The sequence below is a fragment of the Idiotropiscis lumnitzeri genome, chromosome 7, assembly GCF_059441095.1.
Source record: "Idiotropiscis lumnitzeri isolate Australia: NSW breed Sydney's pygmy pipehorse chromosome 7, RoL_Ilum_1.0, whole genome shotgun sequence".
Lineage (NCBI taxonomy): Eukaryota > Metazoa > Chordata > Actinopteri > Syngnathiformes > Syngnathidae > Idiotropiscis > Idiotropiscis lumnitzeri.
In genome coordinates this window covers 13,890,081-13,906,728 of record NC_142397.1, presented here as the reverse complement: position 1 = coordinate 13,906,728, position 16,648 = coordinate 13,890,081, and the positions used below count along the sequence as shown (strand labels likewise).

Genomic DNA, 16,648 nt, shown 5'->3' with positions numbered 1-16,648 from the left:
GTCACTGAGTAGGAAGTGAACACAATTTGTCTGCACCGAAGTCAAGAGAGTGAACCACTACACTATCTGAGACAATATGCGATACAGCAGATCAGTCCATTCATGACCATAATGCTCACTGGTTATCAATATTTCTGACCTACAAAGGAATATTCAGGTGACCCTGAAAAGAAAAAAACAGTCATAACTATGAGCACTTTTCATTTTGTTTTCACAATATAATGTCTAAACAAATTTGCACTCTGTCAAGTGTCTAAACGTCTGAGAGCTTGTTGCAACTATCAAACCCTGGAGAGAAAAATAGTCATTGCTGCCCAAGCGCTGTACACCAAAACACTACGCCAATAAAATCTCGGAGAGGTGGAGGGCTCACAATTCTTTCTCATTAAATGCTAAATAAAATAATGCTACAGAGAAAATCAGGCCGGCAAGAGGTAGTGGATTAATTCTGAAAATGTCCATGGCCAACTTTATGGCAACACTTAGAAAATAATACTGACAGAGATGGTGTGGGTGCTGAGTGCCAGATGCTTCAGCAGAATAATTTTAAAGCTTCTGTTGCATCACTGGAGGACTCTGACCTTGCACAATGTGCATCATATCAGTCTTAATTTCAATGCTAATCACAATCTGCAGTTTGAGATTACTCTACTGCCGTTTTAACTTTAACTGCATTTATATGATAATTGTATTTCCCCTGCGGTTGCCTGGCACCTGGTCCTGGGCCTAAGTACGTTTTGCACAGAGTACGATGGAATAGGCTCCAGTTACCCGTGACCCTAATAAGGACCAGTAAGTAAGTTTCGTATGGCTACACCTCTATTCATAGAGGTGTGGGTCCGGGAGCGAAACAGAGTTTTCGGTTCGGACGCCGGGTTTTTGGATCATTCTTGGTTTCCCTGTATGGGTACTCTGCCACCGCACGACGACAACGTGATGATCCGGCGCGGCGGCCCTGAACTGTTGCCAGCCAGTTACAGGGTAGACATAGACGCCGTCACTGAGTGGGAACCGAACCCACGCTGTCCGCACACAACTCGGGCGAGTGTACCACTACACCATCAGTGACTATAAGGACCAGTGGCACCAGAGGAGTCAAATCCAGGTCCAGATTGTAAAAACCCTGCCACATTTCGGCTTTTGCCACAGGTGCTTCTCCTCAACCGGCAGGTAAATGAGATGTCTATGTAATCAATCTCTGAACCTGATTGGCACGTCTGCTTTACAGTTAAGAAGCCCTAGGGTTTCATAATCAGCTTTGGCCTTCCCATTCCAAAAACATGCATTTTAGCCAGGGTAAAGTTTTCTGGTCAATTATTCGTCATTTGCCAGCAGCCGGGCCGCCCATCATGATCAGTCTGTCACGCCATTATCGTTGTTTTAAACGTGATTACTTCTCTGTTAAATGACACTGTTTTTGGACTAGTCAGTACAAAAACGGTTTACAATGGTAACAGCCGTGGTGGGCGTGTCTCTAAATTTTACCGGACTGCCATTCGCCAACAGCCGGCCCATCAGTCCGTCATTGTCAGTTCGTCATTATTTCAGTCTGGCCGAGTCCATCAGTCGTCAGTCTGTCAGTTAGTTAGTGAAGTGAACCTTTGGCTGTAGCGTGGCGGCGACAGCCAATCAGCGTCTAGAACACTTACTATGTCACATGCAAGCGCAGCACTAGAAGACATACAGCCAAATAAAGTAAAAAAAACAAAAAAACAGACACACACACACATCTTATTGAAATAAAAAAAAATAGGATAATGCCATTGCGGTTTATTATACTTTTTTCTATCCATCGGAGGGTGAGGAGCCACCCAAGTCTTCAGCAAAACGGGAGTCAGTCATTGACGGACTGACAGACGGCTTCATTGACGCTATAGGTGGTAATGTGAGTGTGAATGCTTGTTTGTCTATACCATATGTCCCCTAAAATTGACTGTCGATCAGTTGAGGGCGTGACCTCCCTCTTGCTAAAAGTCAGCAGTCATCGGCTCCAACTCAACGGCAACACCTCATGATGACAAGCTCTAAATGAAAAGGACAATTCCTCAATATTACGAATATCTGCTTTAGCTCCACAAATAAAGTTTGGGTATATACTTGACTTACACGCAGCCATCTGCTCACTACTTACAACACACAACATAATGTAGCAGACATTGCATTACAGTTTTACATCGTGCGGTAAATTTTTATCCTGCGGGAGCTGCTTTTTGTGGGATTGCAGATGACTATCAGTGCACATTTTGTCTGTTTCCACACTGTGGTAACAAGTACAGTAAATAATTATGAGGTTCATTTATGAGTCCTCGTTGTTAAACAAAATGCAATTATTCACCTGAAAAAAAATAAATACTGAGTGGTTAAAACATGTCGCCCTGAATAAACAAAAAAGGGGATGTGTGCTGCAGAGCAACAGCTGCAGAAACGGAGATAGCTGTAAAGTACATTTCAAGGCTCACTCCATGGAATAGAGCTTTACTTTCTACAATGTGAAAGACAAATGATTGCACAAAGTCATTAGGAAACAGGCAAGACATAGACACAAGACAAAAAAAAAATGACACAAATGCTAATCTTGAGAGAAACAGAGAGATCCCAGGAGACCTATTGTGTCGTGTGATGTGTTGGATGTGGTGATGATGCACCTCCAAAAAGGTCCCCTCCTGTCATTAAAGCTTATGAGGCAAAATTGGTGCATGTTTTATTGCAAGGAGGTCGCTGTCTGGCACATAGCAGCCTTACGCTGGTTTAGGCGCTTGTGCGGCAAGCAAGACAATGCAGATTTGTATCAGAGGGTAGAACATGAGGGGAAGTCAGGGACTGCTGCATCAATGGGAAAAGACAGTTGATGTTGTCAGGCTGAGTCATACAAAGATATTCATACATTTCAGGTAGGTGTGCTTATTAAAATGCTCTCGCTAATCCCGGGCATATTTGGCTTGCATCACGGCAAACATCATTTCCTTTTGCTTGAAGTGATAGAAACCCTTGAGGAGTGTGGAAAAATAGAATTCAAAACCCCATATAGGCCAGTAGCTTTTGTAAAATTTCCATAAAATATCCTAATCTGCCTTGGGAACTATTCAGAGTGAGACTCACTTTTTGGGGGTTCAAATGCTTTGCCACGAAAAAAATAAATCTAAATTCATCTAAGAGCAAGGAAATGTCATTTTCCTCAACAAAGCTGTCAAAGAAATGCAATTGGATGTGGCTCCTCGTTTGCCCACAGAGAGTGTGAGGACATCATTTCTCTCTACTGAGAAGCAACTTTTATCAGCCAGAAGCCTTCTTCAATGAATGGCTGCCATTTTCCTTGCAAGTTTCTGTCAAATATCAACATACTCACAACCAGACTGTCTGCTGGCTTTATGCATGCTGATAGCCACTATCACGACTGAAGGTTGTTTTCATGAGAAAAAAAAAAATTAGAGTCCAATGTCCATGTGTTCAGACGTCAAAGCTGAAAAAAGTCGAATAATTCATGCGGACTGGAGGAATTTTACATGAGACTGGTATAAATTCAAAACAACAAAAGTGTTTAGTTTGGGTCTGTACATTAAAAAAAAAGCCAAACCAGATAAGGAATTTGCCTCCTATAAGTCCATTATCTGCTGATATCAAACTAACTCTAACTAAACTCCTTACACTTAGATACGTTTATACTGTGTATATTTGCATGCTTTTTATGAATGTCTGCTGCTAATGTTACACATTAACGGCTACATTACGCCGCCGACTCTGTGTGATCTATATCTTTGCTGCTGTAACACTTCAAATTTCCCCATTGTGGGACTAATCTTTATCTTTATCTTTATCTTTAAAAAGACATTAATAAGACTTTTCGAAAATATCATAAACTTCATATCGCAATGTAGTTGATTTAGAGGACACCATGACTCATCTTAAACTGAGCAATGATTTCCAAAAAGGTTCTATGCAAGTTGTCTAAATTGAAGACATTTAGCTCGTGTCATAATCAAAGACTAAATCCCTGCCTTATCGCCTGCTGGGTGCAGAGGTCTCAGCTTTGTCTAATTGCCACAAGGCGAAGCGTCAAAGCTGCATGTCCCTCTCTGTTTACTCCCACTGAGGCTTAGAGCTGATAATGGAATTACTCTGAGTCCCAGGAGGAGGGAACCGAAGAAGAGTAAAAAGAGAGAGAGACAGAGAGAGAGAGAGTATCAGATAGATGTGAGAAGAAAAGAAAGATGAAGTACCCAGTGATAGGCGCTCGTTGCCAAAAGCAAAGTCTGCAGACTCACTGTTTACTCCAAAGTGATGTATCATAAGGTCTTGTGTGACTTATGTTGCTGGATGCAGCTCAAGTTCAAAACTCGGACCATGAAAACATGAGCACAAGAAACAGCTTTTCTGACTTTACCAAGTAAATGTTTGTAAATATGAAGACGGGGGCTGTGTGTGGGTTTCCCTCTAGTTGCCTAGCATATTTTAGCATCAAACATAACTTCCATTCCAAAGTGAACCTGCAATTTTTTTTGGTAGTGATGGTGGTGCGCATGTTTGTGGGTATGAATTTTAGAGATATGAAGCTATCAACTTGCGCAGTTATGCGACTCTAACCACACAAAAATAATTAAAAGCAGTGGCCAGCACATTCTGCTAGTTAGCTAAATAAATATTTTTTTTTAGAGAGACTGCCCTTCCTCTAAATAAATGCAAGACAACGGGCTATACTTTTTGGTCAGATTACATATGAACAGATTTAGATTTTAATAAATCAAAAACACATTTATTTTTAGTGGAGAGACCCTTTATTTCCCCATAAAATTGTGCCTCATTTGTAAGGATAATTTATTTGTGTGGTGAGCAGCACAACTCATTGTGCGTGTGCATGCACCCACATGAAATGTGTAAAGTTTCACCACCTGAGCCAGACATCTTATTCTGCTGTTGCTATTGACTCTAGTTTTATGTTTGGGTACTCAATTATTCAGTTGAAATACTTTGTTCAAATATAAACTTGGTACACCTGGTTATTCTGATAGTATGCCATATGTTGCATGAAAGGGTTGTTGGTCGGAAAATGTTTCCTCGTGGTCATGTATGCCTTTTGTGAACTTTCACAAATAATTTTCTGCAAGTGTACTCATTACGTATTTCTAATCACTTTTTTCTTCTTATTTCATTTTCATCCTTCAATCATTTTTCATCTCCGTTCTCCTCCTACTTTCATTTTCAACCCCCTTGCAGTCTGTTCTCAGTATTCAAGGGGAGTCTTCGCCATATTCGGCCTTTATGACAAACGCTCAGTCAACACACTGACATCCTTCTGTGGGGCCCTGCACATCAGCCTGGTGACACCCAGCTTCCCGACCGAAGGAGAGGCCCAGTTCACCCTGCAGCTGCGGCCATCCATCAGAGGGGCTTTGCTGTCCCTTTTGGACCACTATGACTGGAGCCGATTTGTCTTTCTCTACGATACTGACAGAGGTAAAAAGAGAAGCCACAAACACACAAATGGCATACAAATGGGAACATGGTTTTTTTGACAGAGTTCAGAAAGTAGCTCATCATGTGACTGTTCATTGTCTCTTGCCACTTTTTGATGTCATCCTTCTATCCCGCAACATCAGTAGGAAGCGGGATTATCATGTAAACAAAACGCCCGCTCCACTTCATAGCCGAAGTGACGGCCATATTTGACGCAAAGGCTAATGGGGTATAAGAATAAATTTGATTGTAAGTGAGTCAGTTTTTATTAGAAATTTATCATGGAAGATAGATAATCTATTGGTGAATACTGTAATATTATCTGTCTAAATATATTGGTCCATCATTTCCGTTTAAATATCCATTGCTTTTAAAAGCTCGCGTGATCGATGCTACCCATTAGCATGTTAATGGGTATTTTGTATTGTTTGTAAAATTACGCTTTTTCGTGAGGCAAAGCCAGATTGTTTTCTCGTTCCAAAAAAAGCAGGGACAGGTGGCAAAAAAGGCAAAGTTGAAAAATTTGAGGAATGCTCATCAAACACCTGTTTGGTGCATCCCAAAGGTGAACAGGCTAATTAGGAGCTGGTGGGTGCCAGGATTAGGTATAAAAGGAGCTTCCTTCCTGCTCAGCTGACAGATGCGGCGAGGCTCACCATAACTCTTTGTGAACAACAACATGAGAAAATAGGCGAACAATTAAGGACAATGTTCCGCAACGTGCAATTGCAAGGAATTTAAGGATTTCATCATCTACAGTCCATAATATCATCAAACGGTTTAGAGGTTTAAATCGATGCATGTAAGTGGCAAGGGCCAAAACCAACTTTGAATTCCCGTGACCTTCGATCCCTGAGGCGGTACTGCATCTAAAACTGAAATCAATGTGTAAAGGGTGTCACTGTATGAGCTTATGAGCGCTTTAGAAAACCAATTCCGTTAAATATAGATTGGCGCTACATCCGTAAGTGCACTTAAAACTCGGTAATGCAAAGCAAAAGCAATTTATCAACAAAACCCAGAAACGCCGCCACCTTCTCAGGGCCCAAGCTTATCTTAGATAGACTGATACAAAGTGGTAATCGTCGCATGCAAACTTTGTAATGATGATGATGAAAAGTTGGCCAGGACAGATCACTGATGTGAAGTGGGTGCTTGGAGACCACCTTCCTACCTGATTTTGTGTGTGTACGATACCAACCACCGTCCTACCCCAACACTACCCATAGCCATGCCGCAGCCATATTAAAAAAAAAATATATATATATATGCCGGCAATGAATGATAACAATAAAAATGCATTCAAATAATTGATATATAAAATAATTAAGAGCGTTAGATGCACGTTGTCATATTTATGATTGAAATACAATGACATCTGCTCCACATATCCACAGAGCTCAGCTCGGTCTGCCTGCACCTCAGTCATATTCACCAAAATAAATTCACACAATTTCCGACAAAATTTAGACATGCTTCCAACGGGCATAAATTTTAGTCTACATTCCGCCATAAATTTCCTCAGGTTGCCCTGAGGCATGTAAAAGCAAACGCACTTGGTGGGCCGAAACTCCCATGATGGCGCAGAGCCGTCTGCCAAATTCCCGAAGACAATAAATGAATCTTGCACAGCACAAAAATCCTAATACGGCAGTTTTTTAACTATGAATAGCTTCCCCTGTGTAGTTTGCCTATTTTGCAAGTGCTTTTAAGTGTGAACGTTTGTTTGTTGTTCTTGCTTGCTTTTGTTTGCTGTACATCCATACAGGGTTTGCTTCAAGTGGAGAAGAACCTCTTTACTCAGTCCCAGCAGCTGTTGGAAGCTGGCTCTGTAGTTAAGTCGAGGCCCCAAATTTTAAAACATGCTGCCAGAGATGCTGAGCTCGCATTCGGTCTGCAGCATGAGACTAGTAGGACCACATTTGCTATGATCATTAGACATAGAAGCAGGAAGCAGTTCTAGTTTTGGTAAGGCAAAATCATAGACAGTTGGTCATATCTGTTGCAGTGCACGGCCGTGAAGAAAAACAAAACTCAAATATATTATTGAGTTAGAGACAGAAAATGTCTTGCTTTGATTATTTTAAGACAGCAAATTCATACATGGCTTGTTTTTTTCCATTTAATTTGTCCCTTCTAAGTGTGACGCACCTTTGCATTAAATAATTGGGACAGTATAACCAGAAAAAAACTCCTCTGGGGAAGGTCGGCACCAATTGTCACAGTACACTGAAATTAACCCGATTCACTGAAATGCTGAGTTGAAAGGAGGATTGTCATCAGTATTATGGCGCGACTCCTTCTTGTGAGTGGCTCCCAGTCAGCAATTGTGCCTGTTTGGCAGACATTGTTCTGCAAACGACCAGTTAGTAGATCAGATTCAATCAGGTTTTTGCCCGTTTGTACATGCGCAAACATTTGTCATTCAGACTTACCGTGGTGACATAATGTAACCATCGCATAATCCACAGGGCAAATCATTCTCTTTTTCTCTCAAAGAACTCCGAAGCAATTCCCAAACCCAGAGAGCAAATAAAGGTCAGACGTGATCCACTGTTCTATGGTATAGCGCTGTGTTGTGTGTGTGCTTGTGTTTTTTCCTGCCTTGGTCCAGGCTGTCTGGGTTTGTACCCTTGGTGATGAGAGATGTAAGTGAAGAGAGCGGCGGAACACTAGAGTCAGTAAAGTTGGCTCGGCAGCCAGAAAGAGAGGAAGCATGAAGGACAGGCGTGAGATGAGAGGGGCAGGGGACAAACAAGTTGATTGGAAAGAGACGGCTACGGTCGCTCGTCACAAATGCAAGGTGGCGGTGGGTGGAGAGTGGGCGGAGTTTTGATTACTGTGAGTGGAAGAAAGGCAGGAGTGGGAGGAGACTGGAATGGAAAGAAGGAAGAAATGAAGGAGAAATGCAGCATTGGATGGCCGTGTAGACTTTTAGCTGTGCTCACTTGGCCATGGAAGGGTCGCACATTATAAGTTTCCATTAGGCTCTGCTGCTGGTGATGAGCTGGAAAATGGCCAGCGACACTGTGTTCTGCTTTGGTGTGATACATGCGCATATGACTATGTACAGTATATGTATATGGAAGGTTGTATATAAACATTACAGTACATACACGGGACTCTTTTTTTTCAGTGCACATGCACAACCTAATCAGAGCCTGTTGGTGCATGGACTGCCTTTTTGAAGATAACTGTAAATGCAGCGTATGGATGTAGACAACGAAAATATATTCAACTGCAACATACTGAGAGGCCTAACCATTCTGAATCTACTTTGCACGTCACATTTTTCCTTTATGGACTTTAGGAAATATATTTCTGCTTCCGCTTTGTAGACCACTTACCTCTCCTGCACTGAATTTTAAAGTGAAAAAGGGGAGACGCTTCCATTGGCTGGGAATCAAGTCAGCCTCGTTATTTCCCACAACGGCACACACGCCCATTTCTAACTGCACCCACGACAACAATAGCAAATGAAACTAAATTTCACCCGAGTTAGACTGCATTAGACTTGCTCTGGGCACAAAAATAGGGCCCCACATCTTAATTGGCATAAGAGAGGATGGAGAAGGATTTCAATCACACAGAATAACCTTTACTTCCTGCCCATATACGGTTTTATGGGTAAGTAAGATTATATCAGCGTTTTATCAGCAAATATCTGGCCGGTTATTATTATTTAGAAAAGGCCTAATATCATCTGTACAATCGGCTGGTCGAATCATCGGTTGGCCCTAGTTTTTGGGCATCACTCTGGTTCTCTGTCTGTAGTCATTTATGACATGTATGTAGTGAGGCAAAGGAATAACACAATAGAGCGACTGTAGTTTTGCCATCTCGGACACTAAATTAGTGTAGCAAAGAAGCTTTCACAATACCCCACTCGTCAAAATCCGAGTAAGGATGTAAACAATCAAGGTTTATATGAGATGGTGGCACCATTTGTGGCATAAGAGGAATCGACAACCAGTTTTTGATTCCCTCCCCAAATATAGCAAAGTTTTCACCTGTGAACATCTTTTTCATCTGAACTCAACATAGAGTTACACACAGGGATGCCACAGAGCAAATGCCATGTCTCAAATTATCTGATTAGTTTGACCTTTTCTTATTTTACTCAAATTCAGTGTGATCCACATTGTGTTATGTGAACTGAACAAAAAAATAGAAGCCTCCATCGAAATCTGGTATTGACTCACAGTCTAACATTGTTTGGCACATCATCATCTCCTGATGTACTTGATGTGTTGGTCAAGAGAGGATTGTTGCGAGTGATGCTACGGTAAGTGCTTTACCCTCTACCTTGGAAGACAAGACATTAGGGTATTGCTTCGGTGAATGAGATGGGCTGATGAGTCTGCTGGATTTTAATGCGCACCTGCAAGCACTTTGCTGAAATTGCCAATATGGGCTCACTGTGTTGTAATTGTGATGAAATCAAACATTTTATGAACGCTGATGGGAATATTAAGCATGAATATTTTTTGTAAAAACGGCAAAATATAATTGCTGTGCATTTCAAGCAGGTCTTATATTGTCTTCATGCTTCTCTTTTCTTTCTCACTTGTCTAGGTTATGCGATCCTGCAGGCAATCATGGAGAGAGCGGGACAAAACGGCTGGCAGGTAAGTAGAGTCATACACAAACACACGCACACACCACTCTGGAAACGGCCCAAAACAAACATACATATCATGCAGTGTGTATAAAATCTGGTTTGCGTGGCCGCACAGTCATCTCCGCTTCTGTTCCTTCTGCAATTTTCTGATCAGATTATGTGCCATTGGTGTCTGCCTACTAATTTGTATGCAATATTAACTCAGGTGAGTGCAATCTGCGTGGAGAGTTTCAACGAGGCTGGATATCGCCGACTTTTAGAAGACCTGGACCGACGTCAAGAGAGGAAGTTTGTCATTGACCTGGAACCAGAGAGACTACAGAGCATGCTGGAACAGGTGCTGTACTATTTACATAATGCAGAATTTTTGCGTTCTTGAGTCAGTTCATTGCTTTATTCTGCATGTTTTCTTTTTTTATTATTGTTTTCCATTCATTCACCGATCCATTTTCTTTACCACCTGTCCTCTACGTCTGCTATGATGAATACACTTAAGAAACACCACTAGCTCAGTGGGGCCCCGAGTACGGTCCTCAAGAGTGCCTGTCCAGCCCCTGTTATATGTCTCACACCTCCAACGCGCCTGATTCAAATGTTCAAAAAGATTTCTGATGAGTTGATCATTTGACTCAGATTGGTTGGAGAAGGCAGAGAAGGTTGCTCTCAAGGACCGGATTTGGGTACCCATAGCATAACTCCATTTTTTGTCAAGCAGATTTTTGTAGGAAATTACGCTCCACAGTCAAATGAAACGTGATTTAGACAGAGTTGAAAGATGAGATAGTGATGACAATAAGATGAGTGGGACAATATTTAAAGTGCTTTAAGGCTGCTACTGTGAAAATTTGGTGCTATAGTACAGTATAAAACTGAATAGAATTATGGTGACGGGTGAGTTGCAGCCAATCACAGCCAACTTTGGGTGAGAGTCAGGGTAAACCTTGTACTGGGAAGCACATATAAACATGCAACCATCATACACCGACTCAAAGGACCATGGTGGAATGCGGTCCCCAACATCCCTCTTCACAGCATCGAGTTCTGATCTCCCTGGCCGACTTTAGATCATGCACTTGTGGAGGTCTACTTTTCGTTTATAAATACACTAAGCACTGTTGAACCTGTGAGTGCATCAGTTCCTTCTTCCGCCATGTCAAGGATCAGTGCACTTGTCGTGCAACACTTTTAAAAGGATTGAGACTACACACAGATTGGACTGCGCTTTGCGCTAGAATTGCGCAGAGCACAACAACAGAATAGAAGAACCCTAACTTCAGAAACGTGTACATTTGCTTGCGGCGATTGTCTTCAGGTAGTCTGCCTTCATCTCACATTTAAAAACCATGCAGATTAGTCTAATTGAATACTAAATTGTGCATAGCTGTGAATATAAGTGTCAATGACTGTTTGTCTATGTGTCCAAGGAGGGGTGGACCCTATTGGAACAAGGAAATGCCAGGGGAGAAAAAAACCAATATGGCGATATCACATAGTTAAACCTAATCTAAAAGATTCTCACAGATAAACAGTTTTGCAACTTGCTAGCACAGAAGACACCAGAGCATGATGAATTACAATCATTAATGGAGGAACGGCACTTTTCCATTCTGATGTTTTCCATTGCGTCATTTCTGTCTGCCAGCTAGTTGTCAGCTTCAGGCAACGTGTGACAGCAGGCCCTATTTGAATGAAAGAAAACATTAATTTCCCCCATGAAATTCATGGAAAAGTACAAGTTTCAATTGCACATGAACATCACAGGTTCCTTTGCAATGAGCAGTGCAAGTCACATGTCATGTAATCATGTTAGACATCGTGGCTGCTTGACTGTTATTTAAAATACATTCTGCAGGGATAATTTCAACACTTATTTCTTTATTTATTTTTTATTATTTTTTTTTTTTAATGCATGTGCGTTGGGCGAGGGTCATGTTCTTTTCCTTGGCTTGTGACGGATGACGTGGCAGAAAGGGTTGGCAAAGGCTGCAATTACACCATACAATAGTGCGTGCGTGCGTGTGTGCGTGGGTGCGTGTGCGTGTCTGTCTCTGGACTAATGTTTCTTTGCAACATCTCATTGATTCTGTCATCGAACATCACATCCACTGTCTGTACTTTTGGCACACTTGAACGAGGGTGCTACAAATCTCAAGCAGAGCTCTGCCTCTGATTCATGCATTCACCATTAATGCAGATATCTCGGATACATATGTGAATCGTGTTATAAGAAAATAAACACAAACACATTTGCCCTGAAATGTGTGTAACCATTGAACGAAACACAAGCCACGTCCCAGACAGACAGACTGCTTTTTAATTGGACTCCGTGTTGAGTGAACAGACAGACGGAGATACACACAAACACACATTAGTGTTTACAACAGACACAAACTCGTGTCACAATGGGCGCGACAGTGTCTGTGTTGGCTAGCGTCCCTGCTCGGAGACACACTTCTCTGTTTGTCGGGCCCTGCCAGCTGCACTCTGTGTATGTGTGTGTGTGTGTGTGTGTGTGTGTGGCTGCTGATATGTGAGGGTGGTAGTCAATTACTTATTACATATAAATTAAGCCCGATCGTGGCATCAATGCACGATAATGTATTTAATAGAATTTTCAGCACATTATCACCATTCGGGTTTTTTTCTTATGCTACGGATGCGGGCCAAAAATGGGCAACTAACCAAGTTATTGAGTGTCATCAGTGCTGATAATCTGTAGCTTTCGTTATGTGTAATTGTGGGTATACTCGTCTACTACCCTGGCATGCAAACAACATCATAGTCAATTCATTTTTCAATTCCAAATTTTTGGTTATTAGAGAGATAATTGTATTGTAAACATAGACGGATATCTGGATGGAATCAGGTTGCTTCATGAAGCATCTCTTACTTGCTGTAAAATAAAGAATTGAAACAAGCTTCATTAGAAGTCATGATAGAATATAATCCACTATTTCTTGTTCAGAGGATTTTATCCAGAGGGTTTATTGCAGTGTATTTAAAGAAATATGTTTCATAAATGATACAATGACAATTTGTCTATCACAGCCGATTTAGTATTTCATAATTTTAATATGTTGCATTTTGTCACTCTTTCTTCAGGCAGTCAGTGTGGGGAAGCACGTAAAAGGCTACCACTACATCATAGCAAACCTGGTAAGACATCTTGAGATATTTGCTGGTGTTATTTCATGATATGGAAAAAAATATCATGTGCTTCTTCTCTATTGATGGACAAAATGTTGCATTTTGTTGCTCGCTTCAACCAGTTACAGATGTTGATATCGCATGCAGAAGGCATAATTTAGCAATGCCTCAGCTTTAATGTCTCAGTCGTCAAAAAGAGGGCCAGAAGAGGAGGTCAAGTAGGAAAAAGCTCTCGGCGCTTTTAGAAATGACTTTTTATCAGCCCAGGATCAGCCATGTTTCTACCTTGTACTCTACCTCGTTTTTAAATGAATCACTCTACATGACCACTCGTACTGCAGGGGGTTGCTCTGCGTGAAATCTTATCAAGCAGCAGAAGCGACACCATATTCATTAAGACTAAATAGTGTCGGTGATGGCTGCGAGTATGATAAGTATCATTAGCTGGCGCAAGATCTTTTACACTCCTGATAATAGGAAGTGGATTATAACGGCCTTTTTTTTTGTTTTGTTTTTTTTGGTAATTGTGCTTCCTTCCAGGGGTTTAAAGACATTTCTCTGGAAAGGTTCATGCACGGTGGCGCCAATGCAACCGGTTTCCAGCTAGTGGACTTCAGCAAGCCCATCGTCATTAAACTGATGCAGCGTTGGAACAAACTAGATCAAAGGGAATATCCTGGATCAGAGAGCCCACCCAAGGTAAGCGCTATCTCACAACCTATAAAATAAAGATTGGGCGACGATAGCGGTCTTCGATATTTCCGAAACAAAGCTTTGTCTCGGCAAGCTTTTTTGTTTTAGTTTGCACAATCTACATAATTATTACAGATGACGATGCGGGCCTCAAAATAATCTAATGGGTCTTATACAACCCTTGATCGATTGGTCAATTCATAGAGACTTTCTGTATGTCTCTAAACTTTTGCTGCTGTATTGTATAAACACAAACATTGCGTCATATTGCTTTTTCTTCATAACACAGGTTATCGCCACTATTTTCGGTGTTAGTGCAAGTTCTTATCCAAACACTGTAGCTGTAAGAGAAATATACTGGCTGATCCAACAAAGGAATCAATGTCAACACGGAGTTATCGCTGCAGATTTTCTATCCCTGCCTTCACTTCCTTTTGACCTAATCCCATTTTTCTATTCTTCTTTGTTTTGGGATTGCACAGTTAGTTCCCTTATATGTAACATTATGTTTCGTGTATATTCGTTTATTTATCTCACCCCTCCGTATTTGCAATCATCTTTTTACACTCTACATAGTACGGCTCTTACGATCTGTAATTTCCTTTTTCCATTTCATAAGTGTCCCCTTTCCCTCACACTCTCATTGATCTATGAATTGAACTACAGCCAGCTCTGGTTATTTCCATACATTAACTGGAGATGTGCCCACTTATCCACATTATATATGCACAAATCCTAACTAATGGAGATATTTGTCCCACTCTCGCTGGCATACAAACTATTTTCTAGTCATTCTGAAAACAAACACACACGCACACGATGCAATGGCTCTAATGAGATGCCACAGTATGTTTGACTTTAGTCTGTATTGATGATGATATTCTTTATTATTGGCATGTCATTGTTCACCCAAACACTGGTGTTAATTGGCTCATCAGCATTCTCACTTCCAGCGGATGAAACCTTATTAGCCGCATTAATTTTCCTCAACAGTTTACACAACATTTAGTATCTTAATGACGCCCTCGTTATACATGCTTATGATGAATAGACACAGTCAACGTGTGGAGATGCTCAAAATTGAACACAAACTGCTGGTAGTCGTTCTACAAGTAGGTGTCATCCACCATGCAATTAGTATTTTTTTGTATTTTTGGTAATACTACTCTGAAAGCACAAATATTTCAAAATTATCCATTATCGGGCGTGCTGGAGTCTATCCCAGCCGTCTTCGCGCAGTAGGTAGGGTACACCCTGAACTGGTTGCCAGCCAATCGCAGGGCACACAAAGACGGTCAACCACTCGAGCCCACACTCACACCTGTGGCCAATTTAGAGGGTCCCATTTACCTACGTGCATGTTTTTGTAAAGTGGAAGGAAACTTGTGTGCCCGAGGAAACCCACGAAGGCACGAGGAGAACATGCAAAGCCCGGAGCCGGAATTTAACCCTGCACCTCCATCGTACTCACCAGTCGTCCACCGTGCCGCCGTACAAAATTAAGCTTTTACTCAAATTGTCTATGGTTTGGTCAGAACGGACTTAATTTTATTACACCAATTCATGTTTGCTGCATAGAACATCCAATATTATTGTGAAAAACATTTTTTGAGTTGCCTTCCCTTTTACATTGGGTTGTTCCCCGTGCTGAAGACTCTGGAGCCAAATTTTTGCTCCAGCTCTGATTCTTGGTAGCGTAGCTCAGAGTTGGCTCTGTGTCATTGTCGAGCTGGATTGGTGTTTGGAGCTCAATAAATTGAACCAAATTTAGCATTGGCATCTGGTCATAGTGTAAGGTTAGCTACTTCACAAGAAATTATATTACGGCATTGCATCTTTATCTGTTGTTTATTACGTTGTTGTGGTCCAGCTGCTTGGACAGAGTAACTGTAGAGAGGTGAGGTTTTATCTTTGGAGGATTATGGGAAATGAACCCCTCTGCTCACTTAGCCTTGGGCCAGTCAGGCAGTATTTTAGTTGAATAATGCGCCCTATGAAATGTACTAAATTGGAAATTTCCCCTTTTACATAGCGAGTAGATTTTGAGCTAACTGCTTTCAGCCATCAATCAAAATGTCTTTACCCAGTAATTCTGTGCCGGTGTGCCCTGAAATGAGTTCCGAGGTGCTTTGAGATTTTCCTAAAATGTAATAAAAACGATCAGTGACCTGTTAAAGTAATATATGGATGTCAGGTAGATTAATTTCAGTAGCATACGCACGTGAAAATAGAAGACTTTTTGAGCAAGGGTCCTTTTTCACCTCATTTTTCTTGACACACATTTGTTTTGAATGATGCCATCAGTGTTTTCTCATTAAAGAGACAACGGGATGATCAATAGCTCTCCATGCCAACATTTGTATTTTTTTTATTTTTTGCCATGGACTGTGTTTTAGCTGATTTTATGACTTCATGTCCCTAAGCGGCATAGAAGATGGATAGACATCCAAAACTTACTTTTTCATTTCTATTTCTCATCTCTATTGAGACTGCAGATACATGGATGAGCTTTATGTTTTTTCAAAGTACAATTATCCTCTCTCTTCCACAGGGAGATATAAAACAAAAATAATTTGGCGTCATTCAAACGACATGCAAAAATTGCTGTAGGCATTTACAAATAGAGTGACAATATCTCCATACCTTTTAAGATAACCAGAAATTATTTAATGTAATTTCCACCGGTTGCATAAGTAGCGCGATGCAGTAATGTGGCTGTGTGCACTATATACTACA

The 16,648-nt window shown here is 41.2% G+C and overlaps 1 protein-coding gene across 6 annotated transcripts in view; it reads left to right on the top strand.

Moving 5' to 3' along the window:
• gria4a (glutamate receptor, ionotropic, AMPA 4a) overlaps positions 1-16,648 on the top strand; it is a 110,046-nt gene that overhangs the window by 40,366 nt on the left and 53,032 nt on the right. For all 6 annotated transcript variants that reach the window (XM_088301025.1, XM_088301023.1, XM_088301026.1 and 3 more), the window contains exons 3-7: positions 5,212-5,451; positions 10,027-10,079; positions 10,278-10,409; positions 13,175-13,228; positions 13,760-13,918. In XM_088301025.1, the coding sequence (XP_088157151.1) occupies positions 5,212-5,451; positions 10,027-10,079; positions 10,278-10,409; positions 13,175-13,228; positions 13,760-13,918 (638 nt within the window). The remainder of the gene's footprint in view (positions 1-5,211; positions 5,452-10,026; positions 10,080-10,277; positions 10,410-13,174; positions 13,229-13,759; positions 13,919-16,648) is intronic.